General features: G+C 38.0%; 4 protein-coding genes across 12 annotated transcripts in view; 2 read left to right on the top strand and 2 right to left on the bottom strand.

Moving 5' to 3' along the window:
• Positions 1-3,358, top strand: part of pippin — a 29,584-nt gene extending 26,226 nt beyond the window's left edge. For all 3 annotated transcript variants that reach the window (XM_034976237.2, XM_069503282.1, XM_069503283.1), the window contains exon 7: positions 11-3,358. In XM_034976237.2, coding sequence (XP_034832128.1) covers positions 11-544 — 534 coding nt within the window. In that variant the 3' untranslated portion in view covers positions 545-3,358. The remainder of the gene's footprint in view (positions 1-10) is intronic.
• Ssl1 (general transcription factor IIH subunit 2 Ssl1) lies at positions 3,350-12,394 on the bottom strand. The gene is made up of 9 exons (XM_034976242.2): positions 12,032-12,394; positions 11,028-11,229; positions 9,988-10,127; positions 9,236-9,398; positions 8,318-8,416; positions 7,726-7,886; positions 6,670-6,801; positions 5,880-5,988; positions 3,350-4,588 (listed from the first exon to the last, which is right to left on the bottom strand). Exons 1-9 carry the CDS (start codon positions 12,091-12,093, stop codon positions 4,457-4,459), a joined length of 1,200 nt encoding a protein of 399 aa, XP_034832133.1. The 5' UTR covers positions 12,094-12,394; the 3' UTR covers positions 3,350-4,456.
• Positions 12,395-14,429: 2,035 nt separating this feature from the next.
• lwr (ubiquitin conjugating enzyme lesswright) lies at positions 14,430-19,509 on the bottom strand. 4 transcript variants are annotated; one of them, XM_034976262.2, is made up of 5 exons: positions 19,416-19,509; positions 19,265-19,339; positions 19,062-19,145; positions 16,839-17,101; positions 14,430-16,319 (listed from the first exon to the last, which is right to left on the bottom strand). In XM_034976262.2, exons 2-5 carry the CDS (start codon positions 19,328-19,330, stop codon positions 16,253-16,255), a joined length of 480 nt encoding a protein of 159 aa, XP_034832153.1. In that variant the 5' UTR covers positions 19,331-19,339; positions 19,416-19,509; the 3' UTR covers positions 14,430-16,252. The 4 variants fall into 4 exon arrangements, with proteins under 4 accessions (XP_034832153.1, XP_069359391.1, XP_034832154.1 ...); XM_069503290.1 differs by having other exon boundaries at positions 19,458-19,508; XM_034976263.2 differs by having other exon boundaries at positions 19,265-19,333; positions 19,416-19,499.
• A 2,361-nt stretch (positions 19,510-21,870) lies between these two features.
• The window catches only part of Chro (chromator), a 29,424-nt gene continuing 25,114 nt past the window's right edge, over positions 21,871-26,180 (top strand). For 3 of the 4 annotated variants that reach the window (XM_069503346.1, XM_069503345.1, XM_034976224.2), the window contains exons 1-2: positions 21,871-22,020; positions 22,691-22,862. In XM_069503346.1, coding sequence (XP_069359447.1) covers positions 21,950-22,020; positions 22,691-22,862 — 243 coding nt within the window. In that variant the 5' untranslated portion in view covers positions 21,871-21,949. Of the gene's footprint in view, positions 22,021-22,690; positions 22,863-26,053; positions 26,179-26,180 lie in introns of those variants that run through there. The other variant, XM_069503347.1, reaches the window with a different exon arrangement.

Raw genomic sequence — 26,180 nt, 5'->3', positions numbered from 1 at the left:
TTGCTTACAGATGGCAGCTAACGCAAGCGCGTGTGTTCGTCTCGGCGTAACGATTCTAGCGTGTATCCTCTTACTGAAGCTGACTCGACGAGCTCTGGTAATGGTGTCGGGGATAGGCACCGCGGTGTGCACCCTCGCGCTAGCATTCCTCCTCTCTCAAGGCCCAGGCACTGGTGTTGCTCCACCGACGTTGATCCTAGGCTACGTAGCATTCAACACACTCGGCTTCTTCCTTCTACCGGGCCTAATGATCGGAGAACTGCTACCGACCAAGGTCCGCGGTCTCTGCGGTGGCTACATATTCTGCCTTTTCAACGCGGTTCTGTTCGGTTTCACCAAACTGTACCCGATAATGAAAAACAGTATAGGAATGGCTGGGGTGTTCGGTCTCTTCGGAGCATCGGCTACCCTTGCTACCGTAGTCTTATTCCTCTTGCTACCGGAAACTAAGGGCAAATCTCTCATCCAAATAGAACAGTATTATCAGAAACCAAATATATTATGGGTAACCCGCAAGAAAAACGCTGACACGCAAAACATTTGAAGTCACTGAATATGGACATATAACAGTACGCTGGAAGAGGTGTACAAAATGACTGTTTTTTGTCCCCCGAAAGCGCCCCACCGAGAGTACCGGGAATTAAAATTGACACTTAGTTTAGTTTAGTTTAATATACTTTATTGCACACCAAAAAGAAAGACACATTGACACTTACATTGAGACATTGTGAAAATTGACACTTGTAGTGTTGACACTCGATGTCTCATCAAGTCATCACTAACATTTAGTAGGTACCGAGTACGCTAAGATGACGCTCACTGCTGATATCAGCAGCGCCAATGTGGAGAAAATCAAGTTACTTCAAAAACAGGTCGTCAATCGCAGGTCCAGCGTACTTGTATTAATAGAAGGTCAGTGTTTGAAGTGTGTGAATAGTATTAATTGTATTTAACATTTATAGTAGGTACTTAAACGCTGGATACACAAGTAGATTGAAGAGGGTTTGACATTCTAGGGACAATATTGTCTTATGATTTAGCACTGGAAATTTTATTTGTACACTGGTACTGATTCTGAGCACAACCTAATTTTAGAGTATTCGCATAGGTACTCTTCTTACTAATGTAATATGAAAAGGACAGACGCAGTTTGACAGTTTTAAATTTTATTTTTAGATGGTAAAATAAAATTAAATGATTTGATGATTTTAGCGCACAGTCGCGAGCCTACTGTTTAAGTTTGTAGCGTGCAATAAAATGTAAAGTTCATGTTCTGTCCCTTTTTAGCATTGTTCAAAAGAAAAGGATACAGATACTCTAAATTTGGTTTGGAGAAAGAACGGAATCGGTGCCATTATCATATTAAATGTTCTTACATATACGTATTTTTCTCTCGAATCAGATAGATAGCATTTAAAATAATTGATGTGATACGAGTAAGTCAGTTTTTCGTTATTTATGGGTACCTACAGTACAGGTATAGACGCTTATAATAACGACTGCCGGTCTTATTAATAGGTACTACATAGTACTTACAGTATAACGGTTTCTTGTAATTCCCGCAAATTGCTAATGCGCGTGGCCGCCATTTTAGTGACGACGGCAATAGATTGAAGTTTCGAGCTGATGGTATATTTTTATTTCGGCTGACGTCAAAAATGACCTCATTTCGATGTTAATGACTATGAGACATGGTTCCAGCGCAATAGCAATTTGCGGGACTTATAACATAATTTTGATAGTCTGTGTTTATAAAACATTTTATGATGCCTATTTTCTCTATTTTAATTATCGTGCCTGTATTCAAGAAAATAGAATATATTCCTAAATATTTTATATTAATATTTTTATAAATGCATTTTAATGTAAGTATAGGTATGACAAAAATTTTGTTTGTTGTGTATTGTGTAGCTTGTAATTGAAACTTGTATTTGATAAAATATGTTAATTTATTTAAAACCAAATAAAAATTATTTATAATTGTATAATGAATAAAATTTTAAAGCCATATACACAAGATCAGTACATGTTTAATATGCTATACATAAAAAAAGATACCTAAAAACTTATCAGTTATCAGTCATACTGATACCAATCAATCGATATAAAATCAATGTGTATATAGCTTTATAAAAGCAGTATGCTACACATAGGTACCATACAGCGTGTGATATGAGATTTAATCTGTGATTTATACAATGACCATGTAGTCCATAATTTTAACATAGCCCAGAGGAAATCGAAAAATTTGCTATGAAAGGACACAAAAATGTAAATGACACTTGGCTATTCGTAAAATTTTGCAACAATCTTAGTTACAATAAACCTGCAGTACTATTTTTAAAAAGCGGTTAACTGCCAAAAGTTGTTCTTCAGTTATCGGCAAAAACGTCAATTGAAAATTTTGGCGATTTTGGCGATAACTCAAAAATTTACTGCTTTTAAGGACAGCAGAAAGATCGGTAGAGAATTATTTAGGTTCATTTATTCCGAGTTTTAATAACTGCACCTTATTAGTTAGTATCTTAAGTTTGCCCTGAACTCTGTCCTCTAGCATCAAATCTTGATGTCCTTTTTATTGGCAAAATCTATAATTTTAGCAAGATAAAACTTTCTATATAAACTTAAAGATTAAAGTGTGGCGATACTCGTAAGAACTAAGAACCAAATTTTCTAACATCTATATTACACAGTACACACCTTTTATTAGATTGACACAAGAGATTAATCTTCATGCAAGCACTGGCTCGCCAGTGACTCCTTGCTCCAGACACTTAAGGCTGAGATCTTATAGTGTAGGTATAGATAGTTCAATCCACGTTGACGCGCCCCACTCGTTGTCCCAATAGTTTACAGTACAAGTGTGTTTTGAACTGTTACAACAAGTTCTATCATAATGCACCCATTAGTAATGTGGGCACACACACACAAACACAGACGAAGATAAATTGGGTAAGAATTACTCCCCACGACCCATAGTTTAGTGGGGCGCGTCTTCGTGGATTGAACTATCTATACTTTGACTATGCTCTGAAGTCCGACGTAAGTTTGAAAAAAAACGAGACGGGTTTTAGGTATGCCAGCGATATAACGCTGTCTCGTTATAACAATGTCCTAAGTCTGAGCAAATTCAAATGTAGATAGTCAATAGATCCTTGATCTAAATCTGCCTTTGTCATTAATCGCGACCAAAGTTATTTTAGCACACATATTTGATCCATAGCAAATTTTACGGTCAACTCTACTCTATAAGGTGCTTTTTAAAACAATGTTATAGCTGTGAAGGCTTTTATTTTTCTATAAACGCCTAGAAAATAACAATGTGATATAAAATAAAAGATCGAAAGATCCAATGATATTTTCCGTTTAATTTTCCAATCCTCTTATACATATTACTAGCTCATAGCTAGACTACACAAATTTCAAACCCCTATTTCAACCTCTTAGGGGTTGAATTTTCAAAAAACCTTTCTCGAATGCCTACATCATAATAGCTATCTGCATGCCAAACAGCCTGATCCGTCCAGTAGTTTGAGCTGTGCGTTGGTAGATCAGTCAGTCAGTCAGTCAACTTTTCCTTTTATATATTATTTAGATATTTTTTTGATTTTTTATTCAGATACAAGTTAGCCCTTGACTGCAATCTCACGTGGTGGTAAGTGACGATGCAGTCTAAGATCGAAGCGGGCTAACCTGGAAGGGGTATGATTGCAGTTTTTTTTTTAATAAACCCATGCCCCTTTGGTTTCTACACGGCATCGTACCGGAACGCTAAATCGTTTGGCGGCACGGCTTTGCCGGTAGGGTGGTAAAACTAGCCACGGCCGAAGCCTCCCACCAGATTTACAATAATCAGGCTTTTCCTAGCACGGATCAACGCCAAACTACTCCGCCTAGACAGATTTAAGTTAGAAAGGTGGTGGGATGTAGTATAACATGGCATGGCATACTGCTAGGGTGCACCGGTGTGGCAAACTAACGCGAGCGCTACTTGAGTTACCCAGCCTCGCTCCAGGAAGCCCTGAGCAACCTGGACCATGTACTCAGAACGGCGAGGAGGGACACGTTTAAGTGCGGACACTACGCAAGTAGAAGAACGAAAGATACCTAGGTGGTATTTGAATAGACACATATTTGCAAACCGAAGTTGAAATTTTATGATTTAGGCTTAGATAGACGAGTTTTTTAAGTGATAGAATCAAACGTATTTATCTAATACCTACTAGATGATGCCCGCGACTTCGTCCGCGTGGATTTAGGTGTTTTAAAAATCCCGTGGGAACTGTTTAATTTTCCGGGATAAAAAGTATGTCCTTCCCCGGAATGTAAGCTAACTCTGTACCAAATTTCATCAAAATCGGTTGAACCGTTGGGCCGTAAAAAGCTAGCAGACAGACAGACAACACTTGCATTTATAATATTAGTATGGATGATGCTGAACTTTGCTCTCGAAATGTCACGAGGTCTCTGGTAAGCGCTGGTAGAGGTGAGGCCGGGAGGCGCAGCCCGGGCACACGTGCAGTGTACTAGATATGACGCTCTCGCACTCCCAGCAGTAGTGTTCAGTGCAGCGACCGCAACGGTATATCTGAAACAAACGACAGATTTGCGGCCGATATTGAATCAATCTATCTGTAATCTAAATATATAAAAGGAAAAGGTGACTGACTGACTGATCTATCAACGCACAGCTCAAACTACGACGGATCGGGCTGAAATTTGGCATGCAGATAGCTATTATGACGTAGGCATCCACTAAGAAAGTATTTTTTTAAATTCAACTAAGGAGGTGAAATAGGGGTTTGAAAATGTAGTCCACGCGGACGAAGTTGCGAGCATAAGCTAGTTATGTATAAGCCTATATAGCTAAATTGACGTCGCTATTAAAATTATTAGCTAATTACATCCAAACGCCGTATCGTCATCGACTAATGAGAATAATCGCTACGATCACGATTATTGCACCAGTCAGGTATTCATGCCAATGTTAGTTGTAATGTGAACTGTAATGTGAAGGTGAACGTAAAATCTTGACGATCTGAAGCCGCCTATAGAAATGGTGCAATATAAACATAAAATGTCACATTAGACTACGGGTCGATTCCGGAAAAATCTGCATCAATCACTATTACAATCGCATTGTTGTGATTGGGTAAAATTATGCAATTTTTTTGCACACATTGTAGCCAATAGTGAGCGAGCGTCAACCAATCAAAAGTGATTGCGATCGTAACATTGTAGCTGTCAGTCTGCCGCAATCGAGCTGCTGGAGTCTGGACGTATTGCGCGCTAGAACCGCGCATTAACTGCGAACCTTCTATTGGAAAGTGTACGCATGCCTTAATCCAAACCAAATCTATCCCGAATACGTTACAGTTGGTATGTGTGTGTGTGTATAGTTTCCCAAAATCCAGAAATACGTATGTTCTCCATTTATATCAAAAGGCGAAATACCAATTTTCGTGGATATATGTAATTTGAAAAATGACAGTCTTTCATACAACTGCCTATTTGACCCGCTGTATCAGGATCAAAAGCTGTGATAGCCTAGTGGCTAGGACGTCCGCCTTCCAATCGGAGGTCGGGGGTTCGATCCCGGGCACGCACCTCTCACTTTTCAGTTATGTGCGTTTAAAGTAATTAAATATCACTTGCTTTAAGGAAGGAAAACATCTCAACAGGCAACATCGTTCTCAAAGGTGTGTGAAGTCTACCAATCCACACATGGCCAGCGCGGTAGACTATGGCCAAACCCTTCTCACTCTGAGAGGAGACCCGTGCTCTGCAGTGAGCCAGCGATGGGGTGATCATGATAATGATGATGATCAGGATCATTAGAAAAGTCAGGGAAATCTTTACTTAGTAAGTAGTAGTCTTACCTGTTTATCTAAATCAGTGAAGGACCTCAAACAGGAGAAACAATACTGTGCTTGACCCTCATTGGTCAACTCATCATACGGCTCCACAGGAAATAGATGGTGATATGATCTGCAAAGATAGTCATTTTATCCCTCCCTCTTGCGTCGTATACTAAACTGAGATGAAGCTTCATCGTCTCCTCAACAAGACGTGTCGACGATACCGTCTGAAAACCGATTGTGAGTTTAACTGCCATACCCCAAGTTGTCCAATTCCACCATAGGGCTGAGACCAATTTTGGGATGCTAGAGAGAGGGCACACTCGTCCGCCGGCTGTTCGCAACTCGGCGCTTTTCACGTCGTCGCGTTACAGTACGAGTGTTGACGGTATTCGCGGACCCACTCTTGCAGCTTTCGCCTTTCTCAGCGGCAAAAAATATTAAATTAAACTGTAACATTCGGTGAGGTACGAGCGTTCGTCCATATGCGTGGATCGACCCGCTCTCGCTCTCAGTCGCCAGAAATATTAAATTTAAGGAGATCCCAGTTAATGCTTAAATGTCGTGATTTAAAAAAAACGGTTCAGTGCAAGAAATAACACTTTTTAATTTTCAATGCGGCTATTTTGAAAATTTTATTATATTGTTATAGCGGCAATAGAAATACACATTCTATAAAAATTTAAATCTCGACCTATAACGGTTCACGAAATACAGGCCACTGACGGACGGGCAGACGGACAGCGGAGGCTTAGTAATAGGGTCACGTTGGCATCCTTCGACAACTTCTGGCAACCATAAAAAAGCTCACCTAGCAAGATGCGGTGCAGAGGCGAGCGTCAGCCCGCAGGTGCGGCACTGCGCGGGCAGCGAGCAGTACTTGCTGCGGCACTGCGGGCACAGGTGGCCCTCGCCGCCCACGCCCTCGCCCTCCTCCACGTGGCTGACAATCATCAACAACATTATCAAGTCAAGAGTGAATAGACATCTTCTAGGCAAGCGCGCTCCATCTTAGGCTGCAGCATCACTTGCCAGTAAGTAGGTCTGATTGTAGCCGAGCGCTATTCTATATTAATAATAATTATTGGCAATCCTAATATAGTTCTCGCAATTCACGAGCGCACATGAACTTTATGTTGTGTACAGCACATTGTGTAAGTGTGCCTGCATGATCAATCAGTCGTGAGCAAAGCGCTCGCAAACGCACACATTTACTTTACTTATACCGATACTATAAGGAGCATACCGCACGCACTCATGAAATGCAAGCACTACTTATACGATATTACAGTAGCCGGCAAGAAATATTGTACATTGACTTTTAGAATGAGACTTCGGCTTTGTAGAGCGTTGTCTCTGTCATTCATACTTATGTGACGTTTTGTCGGTCTCTACGACAGAGACAACGCTCTCTACGAAACCGCTTTCTCGTTCTAAAGGTCGATGTACAATATTTTCTGCCGCATACAGTTCTTATATATATATATGTGACATTTTGGATTTTTGTTACTTCAGGCCACAATGACTGAACCTATTTGGCTGAAATGGAAGTTAATAACCTGTATTTACTAGGCTATAGGCTATTTAGTAACCGGCGGGAGGTTTGTACCGATAGACTTTCTAAACTACACTGTGTTGTCTGTCTCTTTAGCCCAGTCAAATTAGACTTTCAAGGTTACAATAACTCGCACAGAGCTGATAGAATTTTCTTTTCATAATTCATTTATAATGGTGTTCCGAACATTCGTACGTCAGCTTTATGCAAGTTATTGTAACATCACCCATATTTTTTTAAGCGAAATTGACTGGGCTACATGTAATATTTGTGTCTTGTCTATGTTATGTATTCCGTGTGAGGAATACTCACCACATACACACAGTGATGGGCGGGTCCGCATCGGGTTGTTCCGGAGGCGGCGTATAGGGGAAGCCCATCTTGACCAGCCCCGCGTCGAGGGCCCGCGCTCGAGCCGGCGGCGATGTTTGTTCTAACAGCAATGATCGGTAATGGACATCATCTAAGACCACCTAACATCAACCATAAAATTACTTTAACACACTTAGGCCGCGTGGAATTAGGTTTTTAAAAATCCCGTGAGAACGCTTGGATTTTTCGGGACAAAAGTAGCCTATGTCACTCTCCAGGTCTTTATCTATACCCATGCAAAAAATCACGTCAATCTGTTGCACTGTTGCGACATGATTGAAGGACAAACCAACAAACACACTTTCGCATTTATAATAAGGGTACCGATTATTATTTACTAGATAATGCCAACGACTTCGTCCGCGTAGATTTAGATTTTGTTGTTTTAGCCTATGTCCTTCCCCGGGATATAAGCTAACTCTGTACCAAATTTCATCAAAATCGGTTGAACGGTTGGGCCGTGAAAAGCTATCAGACAGACAGTAATGTACCTAGTAAGCTGGTAAAATTAGGTATAAACATGTATACAAACCCCATATTCGCCACCAGTGTCTTGACATAGTTTCTTACAAATCCGCACTTCAGCTGCTAGACCAATCACAGAACATCGTATCCCATCTGTTTTGAGAGTCTAAAATTATTATAAAATGATAAACATCAGGTAATTTTCTAAATACAATCTTATACTACAAATTCCTGCAAGGCTGGCAACGCATTGCCGGCTCCACTGCTGCAAATGTTCATGGACGGCGGTAATCACTTAACATCAGGTAACCCGCCTGCTCGTTTGCTCACTATTTTTATTTCTTAAAAAATACTCTGAATATGATGAATGATAGGCAAAAAGTCTTTTACAAAACATTCTTAAAATGTAAAGCATCACATTGTGTTGAGTGAAATCAAATCATAGCATTTTGTATGACGCTATGACGGCCTCAAGACGCTTCAGCATTTTTCAGGAAGCTGAGACAAGAGAGCGCGTCGGACGTCGCAGCATATAATATAAGGATACCACGGCATAATTAGTGGGCGATTACATTGTAGGGATGCCATGCCGAGCCGCCAACGGCCACCGGGCCTTAGGTTGAATGTGGTTTGTACAACACTAAACTACAAGGTCTATTTTCGCTTACAATACCTACATACGTTTACAAAAATTAAGCGTTATTGAAATTTTGATTTACTGGGTGTTGTCCAAAAATATGGTAAAGCAATTTTCTGGTCGACTATAATATACTAGCTGATGCCCGCGACTTCGTCCGCGTGGAATTAGATTTTTAAAAATCCCTAGGGAGCTCTTTGATTTCCCGTCTTTATCTATACCCATGCAAAAAATCACGTCAATCCGTTGCACCGTTACGACGTGATTGAAGGACAAAGCAATAAACCAACAAATAAACACACTTTCGCAATTATATTAAGGGTACCTACTGTTTAATGGTTAACTCACCTGTATAGTAGTAGTAATGTCACTAGGATCACAAGTAGTGAGGGAAGCAAATAGCACAAGAAGTTCCCGGGAGGCGTGACCAGGCAGGGGCCTGAGTATCCTGCCTGCCAATTCAAGAGTATTTTGTAAAGACGGCTCTCCTGTCAAAGTTAGGTTTGTCAAACTGCAAAAGAGATTCCTATTTTATATATTACTCATTATTTTTTAATATAAATACCATATCAGTTATAGGAAGGGGCCATAACCCTCAGCAATGAGCAATACAATGCAGAGAGGTCATAGTTACTTCTATTAATGAAAATTGTTTTTGCATCATTGCATCTGAAATATGTGTACAAGTACCAAGTAACAAGAAGGTATTGATTAAAAATTGGAAAAAAGTTAATTGTTTTATTTTTAAACTAGATCATGCCCACTACTTTGTCCCATGTCCATTTAGGTTTCAAAAATTCTGTAGGAACTCTGTGATAGCCTAACCCAACACCAGCCATATCCATGTTTTTTTTTTTTTTTTTAAAGAATATTAGCCATATTAAATGACTACTATTCCCCTTTCCTCTCCAATTAAGCGTCAGGCTTGTGCTAGGAGTAGGTACGACAATAGTGCAACGGGCGGGATTTGAACCGTCGACCTTTCGGTTTTCAGTCCACTCCTATATTATCAAATCAAATCAAATTCAAAGTCACGACTCACCCGTCTATAAGAATTTGATTAAAATATTATTAATTCTAACAGATTTTATTAAACATACCCTTGTACAGCTTTTATGTGTTTCCTAATATTTCCAGACAGCTCTGTCACCTTCTCTGCTCTTTTGTTTTTCATAGCTATAATACCCAACTGACTTAGTGGGTTTTGATCAAAGAACTCTTCAACAAATTTCTCCAGCAACTAAAATAAAAAGTTACAATTTTTCTACTTTAGTTTTAAATAAGACTGGATTTTTTCTAAACACCTTTTTTTTTGCTATTATGAACCCATAATATAATAAGGTCCCAACTGTAATTCATAGTATCCATATGCATAAAAGGAAAACTGACTGATCTATCAACGCACAGCTCAATCTACTGGACGGATCGAGCTGAAATTTGGCATGCATATAGCTATTATGACGTAGGCATCGGCTAAGACAGGATTTTCGAAAATTCAACCCTTGAGGGGATAATATAGGGGTTTGAAATTTGTGTAGTCCACGCGGACGAAGTCGCGAGCATAAGCTAGTTAACAATATGTTTGAGTGATTTTATATCAAACAAACCAAAATCGATAATACAGCAAACAAATGTGTTCATAATGATCATCACAAACTGAACCCAAAAAATCCCAAGCAACTTTTACTGCTAGATTGATAATGAACTAAATAAGAATAAGGTACAAAATAACATTTAAGAAGAAAATCCTTTGAGGCGTGTCCGTGTGCGACTAATCACCGCCGCTCTGCAGTGTGATTTGTAACCAAACAAAATGGATGACAGAAAGCTAATTGATTGATCCCAGTCCACCATTTATAAAAATTGCTAGAATCACATCACTCCTCAAAATTAAAGCAGTATTCTCTGAGTAAAAGATGATAGCATAGCAAGGCCATTGTGAGACTGTTCAAGCAGTGGAGTTTACGCGGCTGCGTTTTACTGTTATAAATCCCGCAAATTGTTAGTCTAGTGCTGACGTCACTAAAATGGTGGCCACGCGCATTACGGACTTATAGTGTGCTTGACGGCAAAGCAAAGAATATGAAGCGCTCTAGCATTTTGCTGCTCAGTGTGTGCTGACCCTAAAACTATAACTAACCTTCAAAGTGCAAAGAAATCTCATTGGCTTCAAGTCTTGTGAGGTCATAGCCTCAGAGCAGTCTATAGCAACAAGTAAATGTCTCATCATGCCAAGACGTATGGGCCCACGGCGAGGCACGGCTGCCTTCCGTGCAGCCTTTTGTGCAAACTCAGCCACCAGACCCTCGACAAGACCATCTTCATCTTCTTTGATAGCCTCCCTTAAAAATAGATAATCTGTTAGCTTTTAAACTAGTTGGGCATACTCTGACAAACATGTGAGTTTAGCCAGTCGTACATATTCCATGATCTATATATATATAATAAAGAAAAACCGGCTGACTGACTGACTGATCTATCAATGCACTGCTCAAACTACTGGACAGATCAGGATCAAATTCGTTATGCGGATAGCTGTTATGACGTAGACATTCGCTAACAAAGGATTTTTGAAAATTCAACCCCTAACAGGGTAAAATAGGAGTTCTAAATTTGTGTAGACAACACAGACAAAGTCGCGAGCATAAGCTAGTCTTACTATAATTAGCTTGGCGTCTAATAATCCTACTGGCTTTTGAGTCAAGAATTAGTGTAAAGGAGCATATTTGTAATTCTTATTTAACAACAGTTAGCTGTATCAATCAATCAGCCAGCTTTTAGGGTTCCATATCTCCAGAGAAATAAAGGAACCCTTATAGGATCAATTTGTTGTCTATCTGTCTGTTTGTCGTGTCTGTCAAGAGTACCAATGAATGATCATCAAGGCCCAAGGGAATCAAAACCTATGGAGTACTTCCTCTTGACCTAGAATCATGAATTTTGGCAGGTGGCAATGTCAGCACAAGAAGGGAAACATCCGAAAGAAAGCCGTGGATTTGTGGTTATATCCCAAAAAAAATTAAAAGTGTTATTTCTTGTACAATGGTATGGAACCCTTTGTGTGCGAGTCCAACTCGCATTTGACCGGTTTGAGTCCACAAGCTTGAAGCTTAAAATATAAAGATTTAAGTATTTATATCTTACCATGTTTTCTCATAACCTGTCTCCCACCGGTATTCTTTAGGATCCTGCTCATCATCTGCCATTGCAGTGTAGGCTCTGCAGGGTATTCGTTCGGTGGGAAGTCGGTATTATTTAATCACCGTAAAGGTTTATGGTGAATACTAATTATCGTATGAAGAAGAAACGTATTGTATGAAGAAGAAAGTATTAATTTATTGAATACTAGAAGTTTGAGCTATGAGCTAAGTAAGGCTCATAAAACGAATTTTTATTTTTAAGCCACAACAACACACGACCACATGCACAAAACAAAGCAACGGTGCAATCAGGTGCAATTTCTAAAAATTTCACACAAATTTAATATAAAACACAGACCACAGAACACAGACCAAACACATACATACATATAGGAGTATGAACCTACAGACCAACCACAGAGTACAGACTGGACAAGGCTGTTTTGACACTTGAATTACATTGACAGAGGGCAAAGGCTGCCAGCAAATAAAATCTCCTCAATTTTAGGGAATATAACGAAAATGTTAATGATGAAAATCGAGTAAGTTTTAACTAATTTTAACTGAATAAGAAATTTGGAAAGCTGTGTCCCTGTTTCCACAGCGAGAAAGTATAGGTAATAAAAACTATTGATAGGCAGGCCATGGACTTGCATCCTATCACGTTTACCGGCTCAAATACTATATTTAAGTAGTGCTAAATATAGTTATAAGATGCAGACACATTTATGCTGTATCTTTTAACAGTACCTATATCCTATATCGTAATGTTTACGTAACATGGAATGGCTCTAATATACAAAAATAAAGTGAATTTCACATTTTTTTCTTAGCAACACCACATACAAGGGGACCAAGTAGTACTTAGAAATTCTTTGGGGACCAGTCAGCGTGACACCTCACAAGGTGACGGTCGTGACGGTGTTAGTTTCGATTTTGGCCACGCGCCAAAAGATCCTTGTTGCACTGTACATTAACCTCAGAAAAACGTTTTAATTATTTTTGCGAAATGGCTTTACAGCTCTGGGTTCTAACGTGGTTCTAACCTAGCCGTATTCAATAATCAATATACTCTGTTGTTCTAGCTACATTTTATACACATAAAAACGGAAGTTTGTGTATGTTTGTATTTCGTTTATATTTTGAATTTTACACAGTTAACACATAGGCTGCTTTTTATCCCGGGAAACCAGTTCCCACGAGATTTTTAGAAACCTATATTCACGCGAACGAAGTAGCGGGCATCAAACAGAACCAGCAGAACGAAAGAAACAACAAAGCCATCGAAGACAAGCAAACAAAATAGAAATTAACGTTTTGTTTGGTTGCCAGCCGTTTTTTCGGGAAAAAATTCCTCACAAAATCTCCTCTTAGTTCCCATAGTCAAGTGGTTATAACGTCCGCCTCCTATTCGGGAAATGGGGAATTCGATCCCGGGCACGCCCTCTAATTTTTAGCGTTCCGTACTACCCAAAGGGTAAAACGTGACCCTATTACTAAGACTCCGCTGTCCGTTCGTCTGTCACTAGGCTGCATCTCATGAACCGTGATAGTTAGAACTTAGACAGTTGAAATTTTCACAGATGATGTAGGTATTTCTGTTGCCGCTTTAACAACAAATACTAAAAACTGAATAAAATAACTATTTAAGGGGGCTCCAATACAACAAATGTGATTTTTTTTTGACGTTTTTATAGATATGGTAGGCAAACCTTCGTGCGCGAGTCTGACCAGCACTTGGCTAGTTTTTTAGTTAGTCTTAAGTTAAATTAAATGTCACTTGCTTTAACGGTGAAGGAAAACATCGTGAAGAAACCTGCATGCTGGGTATAGTCTTACAATCCGACCTGGGCCAGCGTGGCCGACTATCCCTATTTCGAGAAGAGACCCGTGCTCAGTAGTGGGCCGGCGATGGATTGATCATGATAGTTTCCATAGCATGGAGTCTAACTCACAAAAAACTAAAACGAGTGAAGCAATGAAACTCACTTCATTGGCTAGAGCCTAGGCAGTGCGTCCATATGAATCTTATCTTCCTAAATTATCCTAAAATTGTTCTTGGAATCAACCCATTGCGATTACCCAAACCAAGGAACATAATAAAACATACTTTCTAACCCAAACTTAGAACTATTATATATTCTGCGCCCCAACTAAATTAAAATTATTATTGTACTAGCTTATGCTCGCGACTTCGTCCGCATGGACTACACAAATTTCAAACCCCTATTTCACCCTCTTTGGGGTTAAATTTTAAAAAATCCTTTTTTAGCGGATGCCTACGTCATAATAGCTATCTACATGCCAAATTTCAGCCCAATCCGTCCAGTAGTTTGAGCTGTACGTTGATAGATCAATCAGTCACTTTTTCCTTTTATATATTTAGATGAATAAAATATACATTGAATTTAATTATTTATTGTTACATAAATCTAACGTAAAAATACAAAAATAGATTAAAGTAAAATTGTAGATCCTTTTGCAAGAGATGAAAGCAGATGATGTCCCATGTCAGTATAACAATTTATTGTATTAATTGTTATAATTTGTGGAAAGAACAAAAATTTATACATACAAAATTAAACTACTCTGAGACATAAACTCACGCTCCAGACGTTCAATTATTATAATTTTTCTTAAATAAATTAAAAAATCTTACATTATAATCGATACTGCTTGTATAAGAACGACAAACAGAGCTTCTAAACATGTGTAATTAAGTTTGATTTCCAATTAATTAAATTTTGTTAAATTATTTACCGAGAACAATGTTTTACAATAGTAAATACTTTAACACTACTTAAATCTAATCTCTTTTCGAACCAACTTTGAAGCAAGAGGACCTAACATGTGTCAAAAGTATCTATTAGTTTTATTTACCCTAAGAGTTTCTTATATTAATGTGGCTGCTAAAGCCCAATACAACTATGTATATGCAAGTTAATAATTTTGACCATGGAATCCAATTTCTATTGTACCAAAAGATATGTTACACAAATATAAAGTCTACATAGCCTATTCAACTTTTAAGCTTTAAGAACATGAAGACTTACAAAATTTTGAATGCAACAATCACAATTCAGTATCAGCAAGCTTAAAGATAAGTCCAGTCCAAAATGTGTGAATAATAAATAAGCTCAATACTGTCAGCAAATAAGAATAAATAATAATTATTGTGACTGTTCTAATGATTGCATTTACGTAATATAGGCACAAAAGTAATGTACATCGACCTTTAGAAGGAGATAGCTGATTTGTAGAGCATTGTCTCTGTCGTTGAGACCGACAAAACGTCGTGACGTGAGAGAGAAGAAACGCTCTACAAATCCGAAATGTCATTCTAAAGGCCGCGTACATTACTTTCTGCCGCGTACTGTAATGCTATACCATGTAATCTTTTGTTATAAACTGGATTAAATACTCGATTAGTGTAGATTCCTTAGCAACAAATTAATTTTTTTAAGTGGTCAGTATGAATCCATTAAGCTGGGTATAATGCGTCCAAAGTAAAACTAGGATAAATTTCCGACATATGTGGCATATTTTTAATATATTTTCATTAAATTTTGTTACGAAATATAGAAACAATTCATTATTTATGAAGTACTTTCCAAGCAACTGTTATTTTCAAGTGACAGTTAATAGAACAAGAAAATATGGCTTGCCTATTCATAGTTCGTAATTTGGACGCATTTATCCACTATGTTCCCAAACTTGTAGGATTTCAGTCCTCCCTAGTGAGTATGTTCCATTGGTCGGAAATAAGTTGAGACTGATGTGTGTTTGGCGAACATATTATTATTTGCAAACATCTTGAGCTACTGAACTGTACAGGAGTGCAAGACTAGTTTAGGGAACATAGTCGACACTTAGCTTTATAAGAGCTCATGAGACGGTCAAGCTGCTTGACATCAAGCACGTCGATTTTTACGCGTTTTACCGTTTCGTGTCAAGCATTTACGCACTTGGCGGTGATTGATGCGATTTTATATTTTTGCTTGATGCGACGTTCGGACAGTTCAAGATATGATAAAAGTGTGTTTGCTTGATCAAGCTGCTTGACAGGCGCATCAAGCTCGCAACAAGCAAAACAAAACTACGTGCTTGACGTGAAGCCACTCGACCGTCTCGGAAGCCCTTTACAAAGCCGAAACAGTCCCCTGCTATCAAAGCTGGTCACTGCATTCCTGCTGTGTTAAGGAATGTTGTAGAGTGCTTGAGGGATTCATTCAGTTGCAGCCATAGCACGCGCCTGCGCTCTTACTCTCTTGTCATATTCTAGCCGGTTTTGGCTGAAAAAGAATTCTCAGTTAAAATAGTGTTCATTTTATTATATAGCAAGAAAAGCAACAAAAAACTTTTAAAATAAAGTTAGAGACACTGAAAAGACTTAAATAACCTTTCAATATCTTTTAAACTATCTTAACTGATGAACAAAAATCTGATCTTATATTGTAGGTAGCTTTTGAACTTGGCGCCGGCGAAGTCGGTTTTTCCCCCTTTCTGGTTTGGCGCCGACTTTTGAAGTCGGTTAAAAAGTACTAAAGAATAGAAATAGCTATACAATAACACTGTAATTAAGAAAAGCATTTTTTGGAAAGTTTAGTATTTTTAGAAATAAATTAAAATTAGTTCTTGACCTTGCTATGGAATACTATTTTGTGACTGAAATATTTCAATGCCTAAGTAACTTATATCCATCACCAAAATACAAGCAATCTCTTTTCAATATTTTATCAAGATCTGTTCAGTAGTTAAGACAAAAGTAAATCTGCTATCACAAATATTTTTTTTAATGAAGGTACAATTACCAATAGATTGTATATGCCTCAGCTTGTGCAGGATCCTTTACATTCGGCTCATTTAGGAGATCTTGGATACCGAGAAGAATTTGTTTGATGGTGATCGCAGGACGCCAGTCTTTCTCTTCATCTAGTAGAGATAAACAAACCGTTCCGGAAGGATACACGTTGGGATGGAAGAGAGGTGGCTCAAATTTACACTTGGGGGGACTCGAGGGGTAATCATCTTTGAAGATCATTCTTAACTTGTATAAACCACCTTCCCATGGTGTCTGAAAAAGAAACCATCAATAAATACATCTTATTATACTATTTTTTAAACGGAGCAGTTTTTTTTTTTTCTATAAACCTATCATCTAGTTAGTGGGTGGAAAGTGTTAGGAGTTATCAGGGGGTGGATCTAGTGAGTGACATATGCTACTTTTTATCCTGGAAAATCAGAGTTCCCACGGGATTTTAAAAACATAAATCCACAAGGACGAAGTCGCAGGCATTTGCTAGTGAACAATAAGTTTTGCAGGCCACCTACTTTATATTAGAGAGGAGCTACGGACAGCTCCTCTCTAATATAAAGTAGGTGGCCTGCAAATGAAAATGAGTGAGAGTGAGTGAGAAATGAGTATAATGAAAATCGCGCCGCTGGATCGTAGCCACTTTGCCGCCATTTTGTGTATTCTTCACACATGCATGAATGCACATCTTAATTTTTAATGGACTAAATATTCCATTAAAATAAATTCTGGGTTATTAATTAATTAATTTATTTATTTATTTATTCAGATACAAGTTAGCCCTTGACTGCAATCTCACCTGGTGGTAAGTGATGATGCAGTCTAAGATGATAGTGGGCTAACCTGGAAGCCCCCAACCCCTTTGGTTTCTACACGTCATCGTACCGGAACGCTTAATCGCTTGGCGGCACGGCTTTGCCGGTAGGGTGGTAACTAGCCACGGCCGAAGCCTCACACCAGACCAAACCAGAAAATTAGGAATTATAAAATTCCTAACCCCTGCCAGGAATCGAACCCGGGACCTCCCACTATTAAGACCACAGCGCTCACCACTGCGCCAGGGAGGTCGTCAATTTCATAAGTGTTTAAGTGTTATAGGATAAAATTGATGAATTCTAAGAAAAACTTGGCTAAGTTTGTTGTAGGCTTCTTCTCAGACCAGTGTGTTTAACATAGCTTTAGTAGTTTTAAGTTTTACATCAACTAATTTACAAACTCAATAATTAATTAACAATCAAAGTATAATTTTTAATAAATGATTTTGACTTAGAAATGTAAGAGCATGGTATTGCTTAAAATGATTACAAAAACTTTGATGTTTGTGCCAGATTTTTAACAGCAAATTATCTCCCCTGGCCTTCTTTCCCCTGTCTTCTCAGGAACTTACTGTCCAGTATAAAAATATGTTGAATGTTGTATTGAAATACTTACTTTTACAGCTGATACATACTATGTTGTTCATGATTCAGTCAATACATCCCATATTTTACTCTATTCCACTTTTTTCTAAACACTATAATTTCACTTAGGTTTAATTTTTAAAGTTACTTTTATTATGACTTATGGCTGTTGGAAACTGAAGTCTAATTATTATCAATTAAAAATTAATGTTGATCCTTACACTTTTACTGTGATTTCTTTCAAAAAACAACATTAATATATCTCCCCTGGTCATTTCTTCAATAGTAAAAAATAAATTAATTGACTGGCTGCTTTTAGGATATATGTTTAGATAAAAAAGGCTGCGATCATAATAACTTTCTATCATTTTTGTCATGCTGCTTCTCCAAACAACTTAGTACCTCTTAACTTAGAATCACCCATTTGCTGTTTCGATAAAAACTGTTCTCCTTGCGATACAGTTGCAACATAATTTGAAAGTGAATATAGAAGCTTGGTGTGCATGCAGCTGCTGCCTAAAACCAGATTGCCTTCTTCAAGCCTTAGTCAGAGGGACTACACACAATAGGGCCGCCAGAATGATCCGGATTGAAGGTGTGGCCACATTTGGTTGGAGATATCAAATCACGTATTGCTATAAACATTGTTGTGCTGTGATTGGTTAGATATAACGATAATTGCTTTATATGGAATGGCATTTATTAGTTACATTTGAGATGAAAGTATACTATAAGCGGGGCGTTACCTCCCCAATTGCCATCTCGAACTGTCACGTACTATACTAAGTATAAAAATTTTAGAATCGGAATAATAAACTAACCCCCTTTTTACCAGGAATCGCGCATTCCCAAGTCATAAGATTCAATGATCCATCTGGATTTTTCATAGGTCTGGCGACGAAACCCTGAAATAAAATAATAGGAATAATAGGTGTGATGAAAAAAACTCGTAATAGGTATGATAAACGTGATGAAAAAACGCAAACAATCACGATTCATGTAAATGAATAGACGTGACACTTACAAAGGGATGGTCCTTGCGCCAAGCTTTTCTCTCCTCGGCTAAACGTGCACTTGCGATACCCGACATTGTCTGAAACTAGATTTGAATTTTGAATGAAAATAAGGAGACGGTTAAACATCAAACCTAATAATAAATATAATTTATAAAACACCTGCTAATATTACAAGGAAACAAATACGAAAAATTAATTTACAGCGCAAATTAGAGCGTCCCACGATGCATCCAAAAGTTGTAGTCTGTGGCACCGACCAGAAATAAGTCTATGGGCTGTGGCTCGTGCAAAAATCCGTATTCCTTCAAATAGTGTTGTAGTGATTAGCAAAAGTATCGATACATAAAAAGTATCGATACTTTCAATATCAAATATTTTGGTTCCAATATATTTTTGGTAATATATTAATTATTAGAACATAAAATAATAGGCTTGACGTCAAGCACGTAGATTGTTGCTTGAGTCAAGCATTTTGACCGTTTACAATGTCTGCTTAATGCTTGAGTCCAGCATTTACGTACTTGACGCGTGATTGATGCGATTTTATAACTTTGGCTTGACTTGATCATAGACTTGAGCATAGCTCAACTGTCAGACATGGCGGACGTCGACGCTTCATTATGCGATAACAGCGAAAATTACAGTAGCAAACAATAGAACGGAAACTTTTTATTATTAGGTACTCGTTTCACTATACCCTCCCGCCACGTTGACCAGAGATGCACGATAAAAACCGGCAATGAATAGACTTGCTTGACGAATGTCGGTATAGGTCAACCATAATCTCATGAAATAAAATTCCAACGTTAGCAACACTGTACTCTGTGAATATCCTATGTACATAGGATATTCACAGAGTACGGTGTTGCTAACTTTGGAATTACATTATTGTATATTTCATGAGATTATGATTTAGGTAGGTATCTATAGTAATTATTACTGACTATATCAACTTCCTTTAAAAAGTCTTTTCATTAATGAATATGTGTCATGGGACAGCATAAAGACAGCATTTTTCTTTAAGGCGTATAACTATGCTATGGCTATCTGCTGAACAACTGATAGATTCTGGTTGGCGAAAAACACATTCATAGTGTGTCGATATCGTAGGTATTATTAGTAAGTTTTCAGCCAATGTTTGTATAGTTTTGTTCCATTAGGTACTTTTATTGTTATTGATACTTGATAGGTACTTTCTGGAACGATACCGGTATCGAGTAGATTTTTTTGTAGGTTTCGCACTATAACTATTATGTAAAGAGAGTTTACTTTATAGAATTTTACTATAGCCAATATAGCGCAGTCATAGTAAAATTAAAAATATTCTATGATCTATGACTAAATCACCTTATTTTTTATGTTAGTCTGAGTTATTATAGTTAATGTGGTTAATATCGTTAATATTCATTTCTAAATCCTTTTCATTACCTATCGAATATCGATTATTTGAACTTATTATCGGACTTTACTTTAACAGACATCCAAAAAGGAGGTATTAGATCTTCGTGAAGGAGAGGATTGTCCTCTGTGGGATTCTCCATGGGGTTTCGCGGGTTTCATCATTTATTTTGACAAAAATCGATAGGTACCTACCTATCCGAGTGCCGATCGAATGAATCGCACACGCATCCACTTTCCAATGTGTGACCATTTGTGGCAGATTTTTGCCATTTGGGCAGATTTGGCTCCTAAATTTTAACTCAGGTAGAATAGGTTGACGATTTTAAAAAGTGGAAGATTTCTAGGAAATCCTTATAATCCATACTAATATTATAAATGCGAAAGTGTGTCTGTCTGTCTGTCTGGTAGCTTTCCACGGCCCAACCGTTCAACCGATTTGGATGAAATTTGGTACAGAGTTAGCTTATATCCCGGGGAAGGACATAGGCTACTTTTTATCCCGGAAAATTGAAGAGTTCCCACGGGATTTTAAAAAACCTAAATTCACGCGGACGAAGTCGCGGGCATCATCTAGTATTTTATAATTTTTAGTGTTTTCAAGAACATTTCTAAATAATTTTAAATACATATCACAAAGGGTGCCAACGGAATGCTATTACAAAGCCTCCACTGTTCGTCCGTGTGTCTATCTGTCTGTTCACCGGTGTATCTCGTGAAAAGTAATAGCTTGATAGTTTGAGTTTTCTCAGAATTTTCTCACAATTTAAAAATGTGCGCGATAAAAAAAATTAAAGTGTTATTTCTTGTACGATAACACGGAACCCTTTGTGTGTGAGTCCGACTCGCATTTGGTCGATTTTCTAAGAAAATATCTCCGTTAGAACCTTTAAAAAATCTGCTTCAGTAAAAAACATTGTTTAATTTTTGTGCTAACCTAGTGGAACACCATTTACCGTTTCAAATAATGGATCATTCAAACGAAATTATCGCAAAATGCTTTAGTGATTCTGCAATTTTTGGCGATAGAATATTTTTGGCATTTTCAGGAGTCAAGTTTGGCAGACTTTGCCTTTTAGCAGATTTTTAGCCAGTGCTGGGCAGATTAACCATTTTTGAGATGGTCACACTGATCAAAGAGTATGTAGTCTGATGTAGTCACAATCACAACATGAAATACAATCAATAGGTATATCAATACAATATCAGATAGTTGCAGTTTTGATCACAGTTTTATTGGATTTTTGTGAGAATACATGGAGATATTCTAAGTTTAAGTATATTTATTTCTCAAAATGGTGAGAAATTGTGCTATTGAGGGTTGTAGAAAAGAGTACTACCCCGATTGTGGGTTGTCTTTTCACAAGTAAGAACAAATTATTTTCCATCCTTAAACTTGTTTTTTGTTCATATCATATCTATGGTCAAACAACTGTCAAAAGTGTACGGTGACCATGACAGAGAATTTTACCGTCCGTTCCATAAAAATCACAGTTTTATTTTGACTTTTTAACATTTAAATGAGAGAGAGAAATATTTAACTGAGGTCTCACTGTGGAGCAGGTGTGTTACTGATATTCGCATCCGCATCCGCAAATGCGGAACATTAGGAGCTTTCACGGATGCGGATTTAAATTTGCAACAAGTAACGACCTGCAAAGAAAGTGGGTGGGGCCTGAGTGGCGCATGCATCGCGCGTTCGCTGGACAATGGTACTCAACAGGGGTGTTACGGATATTCGCATCTGCATCTGCAAATGCGGAACATCCGCATCCGTGGATGTGAACTTCCATGTGACTAGATTTCAATGTATTTGCATGCGCAACATGACAACGATTCGCGCACTTAATTGGCACCGGCTCCAAAAATATTATTAACTCAGAATTTTTTAAATTACTTATTCTGAAAATATAGTTACCTACTTTTTCGAAAATATACGTACATTTTCGCGAAAAAGTTTTTCATAATGTGTCTGATTCCTCTACGAAATACCTACACAGGTTACATAGTTACAATACAATATGTCTTTTTTTAAGATTTCCTAAAAAAGAAAACATCAGAGAAAAATGGATAAGTTGTGTTGGAGCTGACCGCAAAATTACACAAAATTCAGTTATATGTAGTAGACATTTCCGACCTGAAGATTATGTTGCTAATTCACCATCACCAGCCCTTAAAGCAGGTGCAGTGCCATCGGCTTTTCTTTTGGTAATGAACTAAATCCATACTCCATACCTACTGTTATATTGTATGTATATCCATACGAATATACTATAATAGTAATTATTACAAATACATATATAAAAAGAAAAGCTGACTGACTGGTCTATCAACGCACAGTTCAAATAACTGGACGGATCGGGCTGAAATTTGGCATGCAGTTAACTATTATGACGTAAACATCTACTAAGAAGGATTTATGAAAATTCAACCTCGTTATATTTATTCACTATTTATTCCCTTTACTCGTCGCCAACAGAAGCCTATAATCTTCTCAAGAGCAATGTTACTGAGTGCAGTGTATTATTTAAGTTTGAACACGTTACTAGGCACGCAAATTGCTAATGCGTGTGGCCGCCGTTTTAGTGACGTCAGCACTAGACTGAAGTTTCGAGCTGATGGTATATTGTTATTTCGGCTGACGTCAAAATGACGTCATTTCGATCTAAATGAGACATGGTTCCAGCGCAATAGCAATTTACGGGACTGATACCGCACATGATACTGTTAAAGTATTCAAATTTTTACAATCCAAAAAACAGGAAAAATATTCTGCAATATTATTGATATTATTGCTCATATCTTGCTCTAATTTTTAATGAGTCTGTAGATTCAGGATGCTTTCCAGTCCTTATGAAATGTAGTAAATTTATTCCTTTTTTTTAATCGGACAGTAAAAGTGACCCAAACAGGCCAATCTCAATTTTCTAAAACAAGCGACTGTGATAGGCTCCCAAGTCCTCAATTTTTGAAGCAAAATTTAAAAAATAAAGTTTTGTAATGCTCAAAAAAGTTGTTTTCGATGATTTGATACCCCATTAGACTATGTAAAGTTTTAAAAAATTGCCCCAATTATTGTATGCGCCCCCATTTTCTTAAGTTTTTAAAAACTGTTAGTAGCTAACTACCTAATATATGACTTTGGGCAAGTATAGTTAGGTGAGTAATTTTAAATACATATCAAAAATTGCGGAACCGGCAGGTTCGAATCCTGCCGGCTTCGCAATTTTTGATATGTATTAAAATTATTTAGAAAACTAGCTGATGCCCGAGACTGCGTCCGCGTGGAATTAGTTTTTAAAAATTCCGTGAGAACTTTTCGATTTTCCGGGGTAAAAATGAGCCTATGTCACTCTCCAGGTATTTATCTATACCCATGCAAAAAACCACGTCAATCCGTTGCACCGTTGCAACGTGATTGAAGGACAAACCAACAAACAAACACACTTTCGCATTTATAATAAGGGTACTGATTCCTTGAAATGTAAGTAGGTAGTTAAAAACACTATCATAAAAATATAGGTGAGTATTTAAAAATAATGTGTCAATCTCAATTTGCGTGTAGCATGGGCACCCTAGTCCCTAATGTCAAAGTAAGTTAGAAAGGGATGAGAACTCTGACTGATAAATAGGACTGATATGATAACTGCTTAAAAAGTCGCGCCTAAAGTTTTTGTAAAATGCAGCAGGAGTTCTGTGGTGACTGGTGACTTGCTAGGTACCATGGCAATTGGCATGGATGTATCAAATAATTCTTGGTAGGTATGTACAATTGTACACTACCCAAAAAAATTGTATGTACGGCGACGTACGGCGTACCTACTGTTAGATCACATAATAATTGGTTAGATACAAGTATTAATTATACAGCAATGTGGGCATGCCGTAGACCATGACTAGGGTACCTATAGTACGCGACAGGTTGAGATGGCGGTCGGGGTATGAAGAGGGGCGGTGCCCCCCACACCCGCACGTCACCCGTGCTCGCCCGCACGGGAGCTGTGTGGGTGTGCGGGGCGTTCCCTCCCCGATTACCTGTCGCGTAATATACACCGCAACGGTTAAAAACGTTTCGGTGTATGATGTAGAAACAACGATTTATTAGGGTTCCGTTCCCTAGCAGGGAACCCTTCGTGTGTGAGTCCGACTCGCACTTGGCCGATTTTTTAATGGTCTTTACTCTTTGTGAAGTGATTTATGTATTTACTACTTTGTTTGAAAAGTAGAATCTATAGGTAACTACTCTATCCTCGGAGAGAAAGTTAGTAAGTACATATAGGTGGGGCGTATGTGCACTCATTCGTATTCGATTTGTTTTCGTGATTCATAAAAATCCTGATAAAAATAAAAATACGACTCAGACCCAATGTGAAAAAATCACTTATACAAAAACACGAATAGGTACGATCCGAAGTGGCCGTCATGTAGGTAACAACACATTACACAGTGTAATGGTAACAACAGTCAAGACGGTGTGTACTCATTCGTGTTTTTACGATTCGTATTTTGACGGATGAAATAAGAATCGTTAAAACACGAATGAGTGCACGTGTACGCGTACGTGCCTATCTGAGGTACCTATAGTACGCGATAGGTTGAGATGGCGATCGGGGTATGAGGCGGGGGGACACCCCGCACACCCGCACGTCACCTGCGCTCGCCCGCACCGGGCTATATGGGTGTGCGCCGTGCGGGGCATTTTTTCCCCGATTGCGATCTCGACCTATCGCGGACTATATATTATATACGTGCGTGTTAACCATTTTGAGTGGCCAACCAATCACAAACATGTTTTTAAAACATAGTTTCGTTTGTGATTGGTTAGTGATCAATGATTCAATGACCGTCGATGTAGGTGATAGGTACGTACGTAAGTAACAGAGCCCTATGTGCCTAAACCTAGGTAGGTACAGGGTAGGTACTAACTTCTCTTCGTGGATAGAGTAAGTACCTAATAGAAACTAATCTAATCAGGGATTTGTTTGCATCAAGTTGTGGACAATCAAAGAAACATACCAACAAACGACAGGTCCTCAGATTCTGGGAACCTCCCGTTGTAATATAGCGATTGTACGTTTGTTTTTCATAGATATTTACGTAAATATTACCACTATTTAAGACCTAGAAATACTTTATGCATTTTTTCGTATTATAATCTGATTTAAACTCCTGATTGAAAAAAAATTAAGTGTCGGTAACTTATGTCGCCTTAAAAAATCTTTCGGCGAATAATGTCGACAATATGGCGTTAATAAGTCTGTTACGTTATGTCAATTTGTGTTTAATTTCTGATTGGTTTAAATGAAAGTTTCTCTTTCCTGCCATTGGCTAATATTGTGAAGAGGGACATAGAAATCACAGTTTGTCGGCCATTGTTAAAGGCAGTGTCGATTTGTCGGCGACGCTTTTTTTTCCTCATAAAGATTTTGATGGTTGCCTTCAGTTGTTCCGTTTTGCGTGCGTTCTTCGGTTATTAATTTTAAATAAAAAAATAACATTAAAGATTTGACATTGCTTTGTTTTGGT

Source organism: Maniola hyperantus, chromosome 15 (genome assembly GCF_902806685.2).
Source record: "Maniola hyperantus chromosome 15, iAphHyp1.2, whole genome shotgun sequence".
Lineage (NCBI taxonomy): Eukaryota > Metazoa > Arthropoda > Insecta > Lepidoptera > Nymphalidae > Maniola > Maniola hyperantus.
The sequence above is the reverse complement of the archived record's forward strand: the minus strand, read 5'-3'. Positions and strand labels throughout refer to the sequence as shown.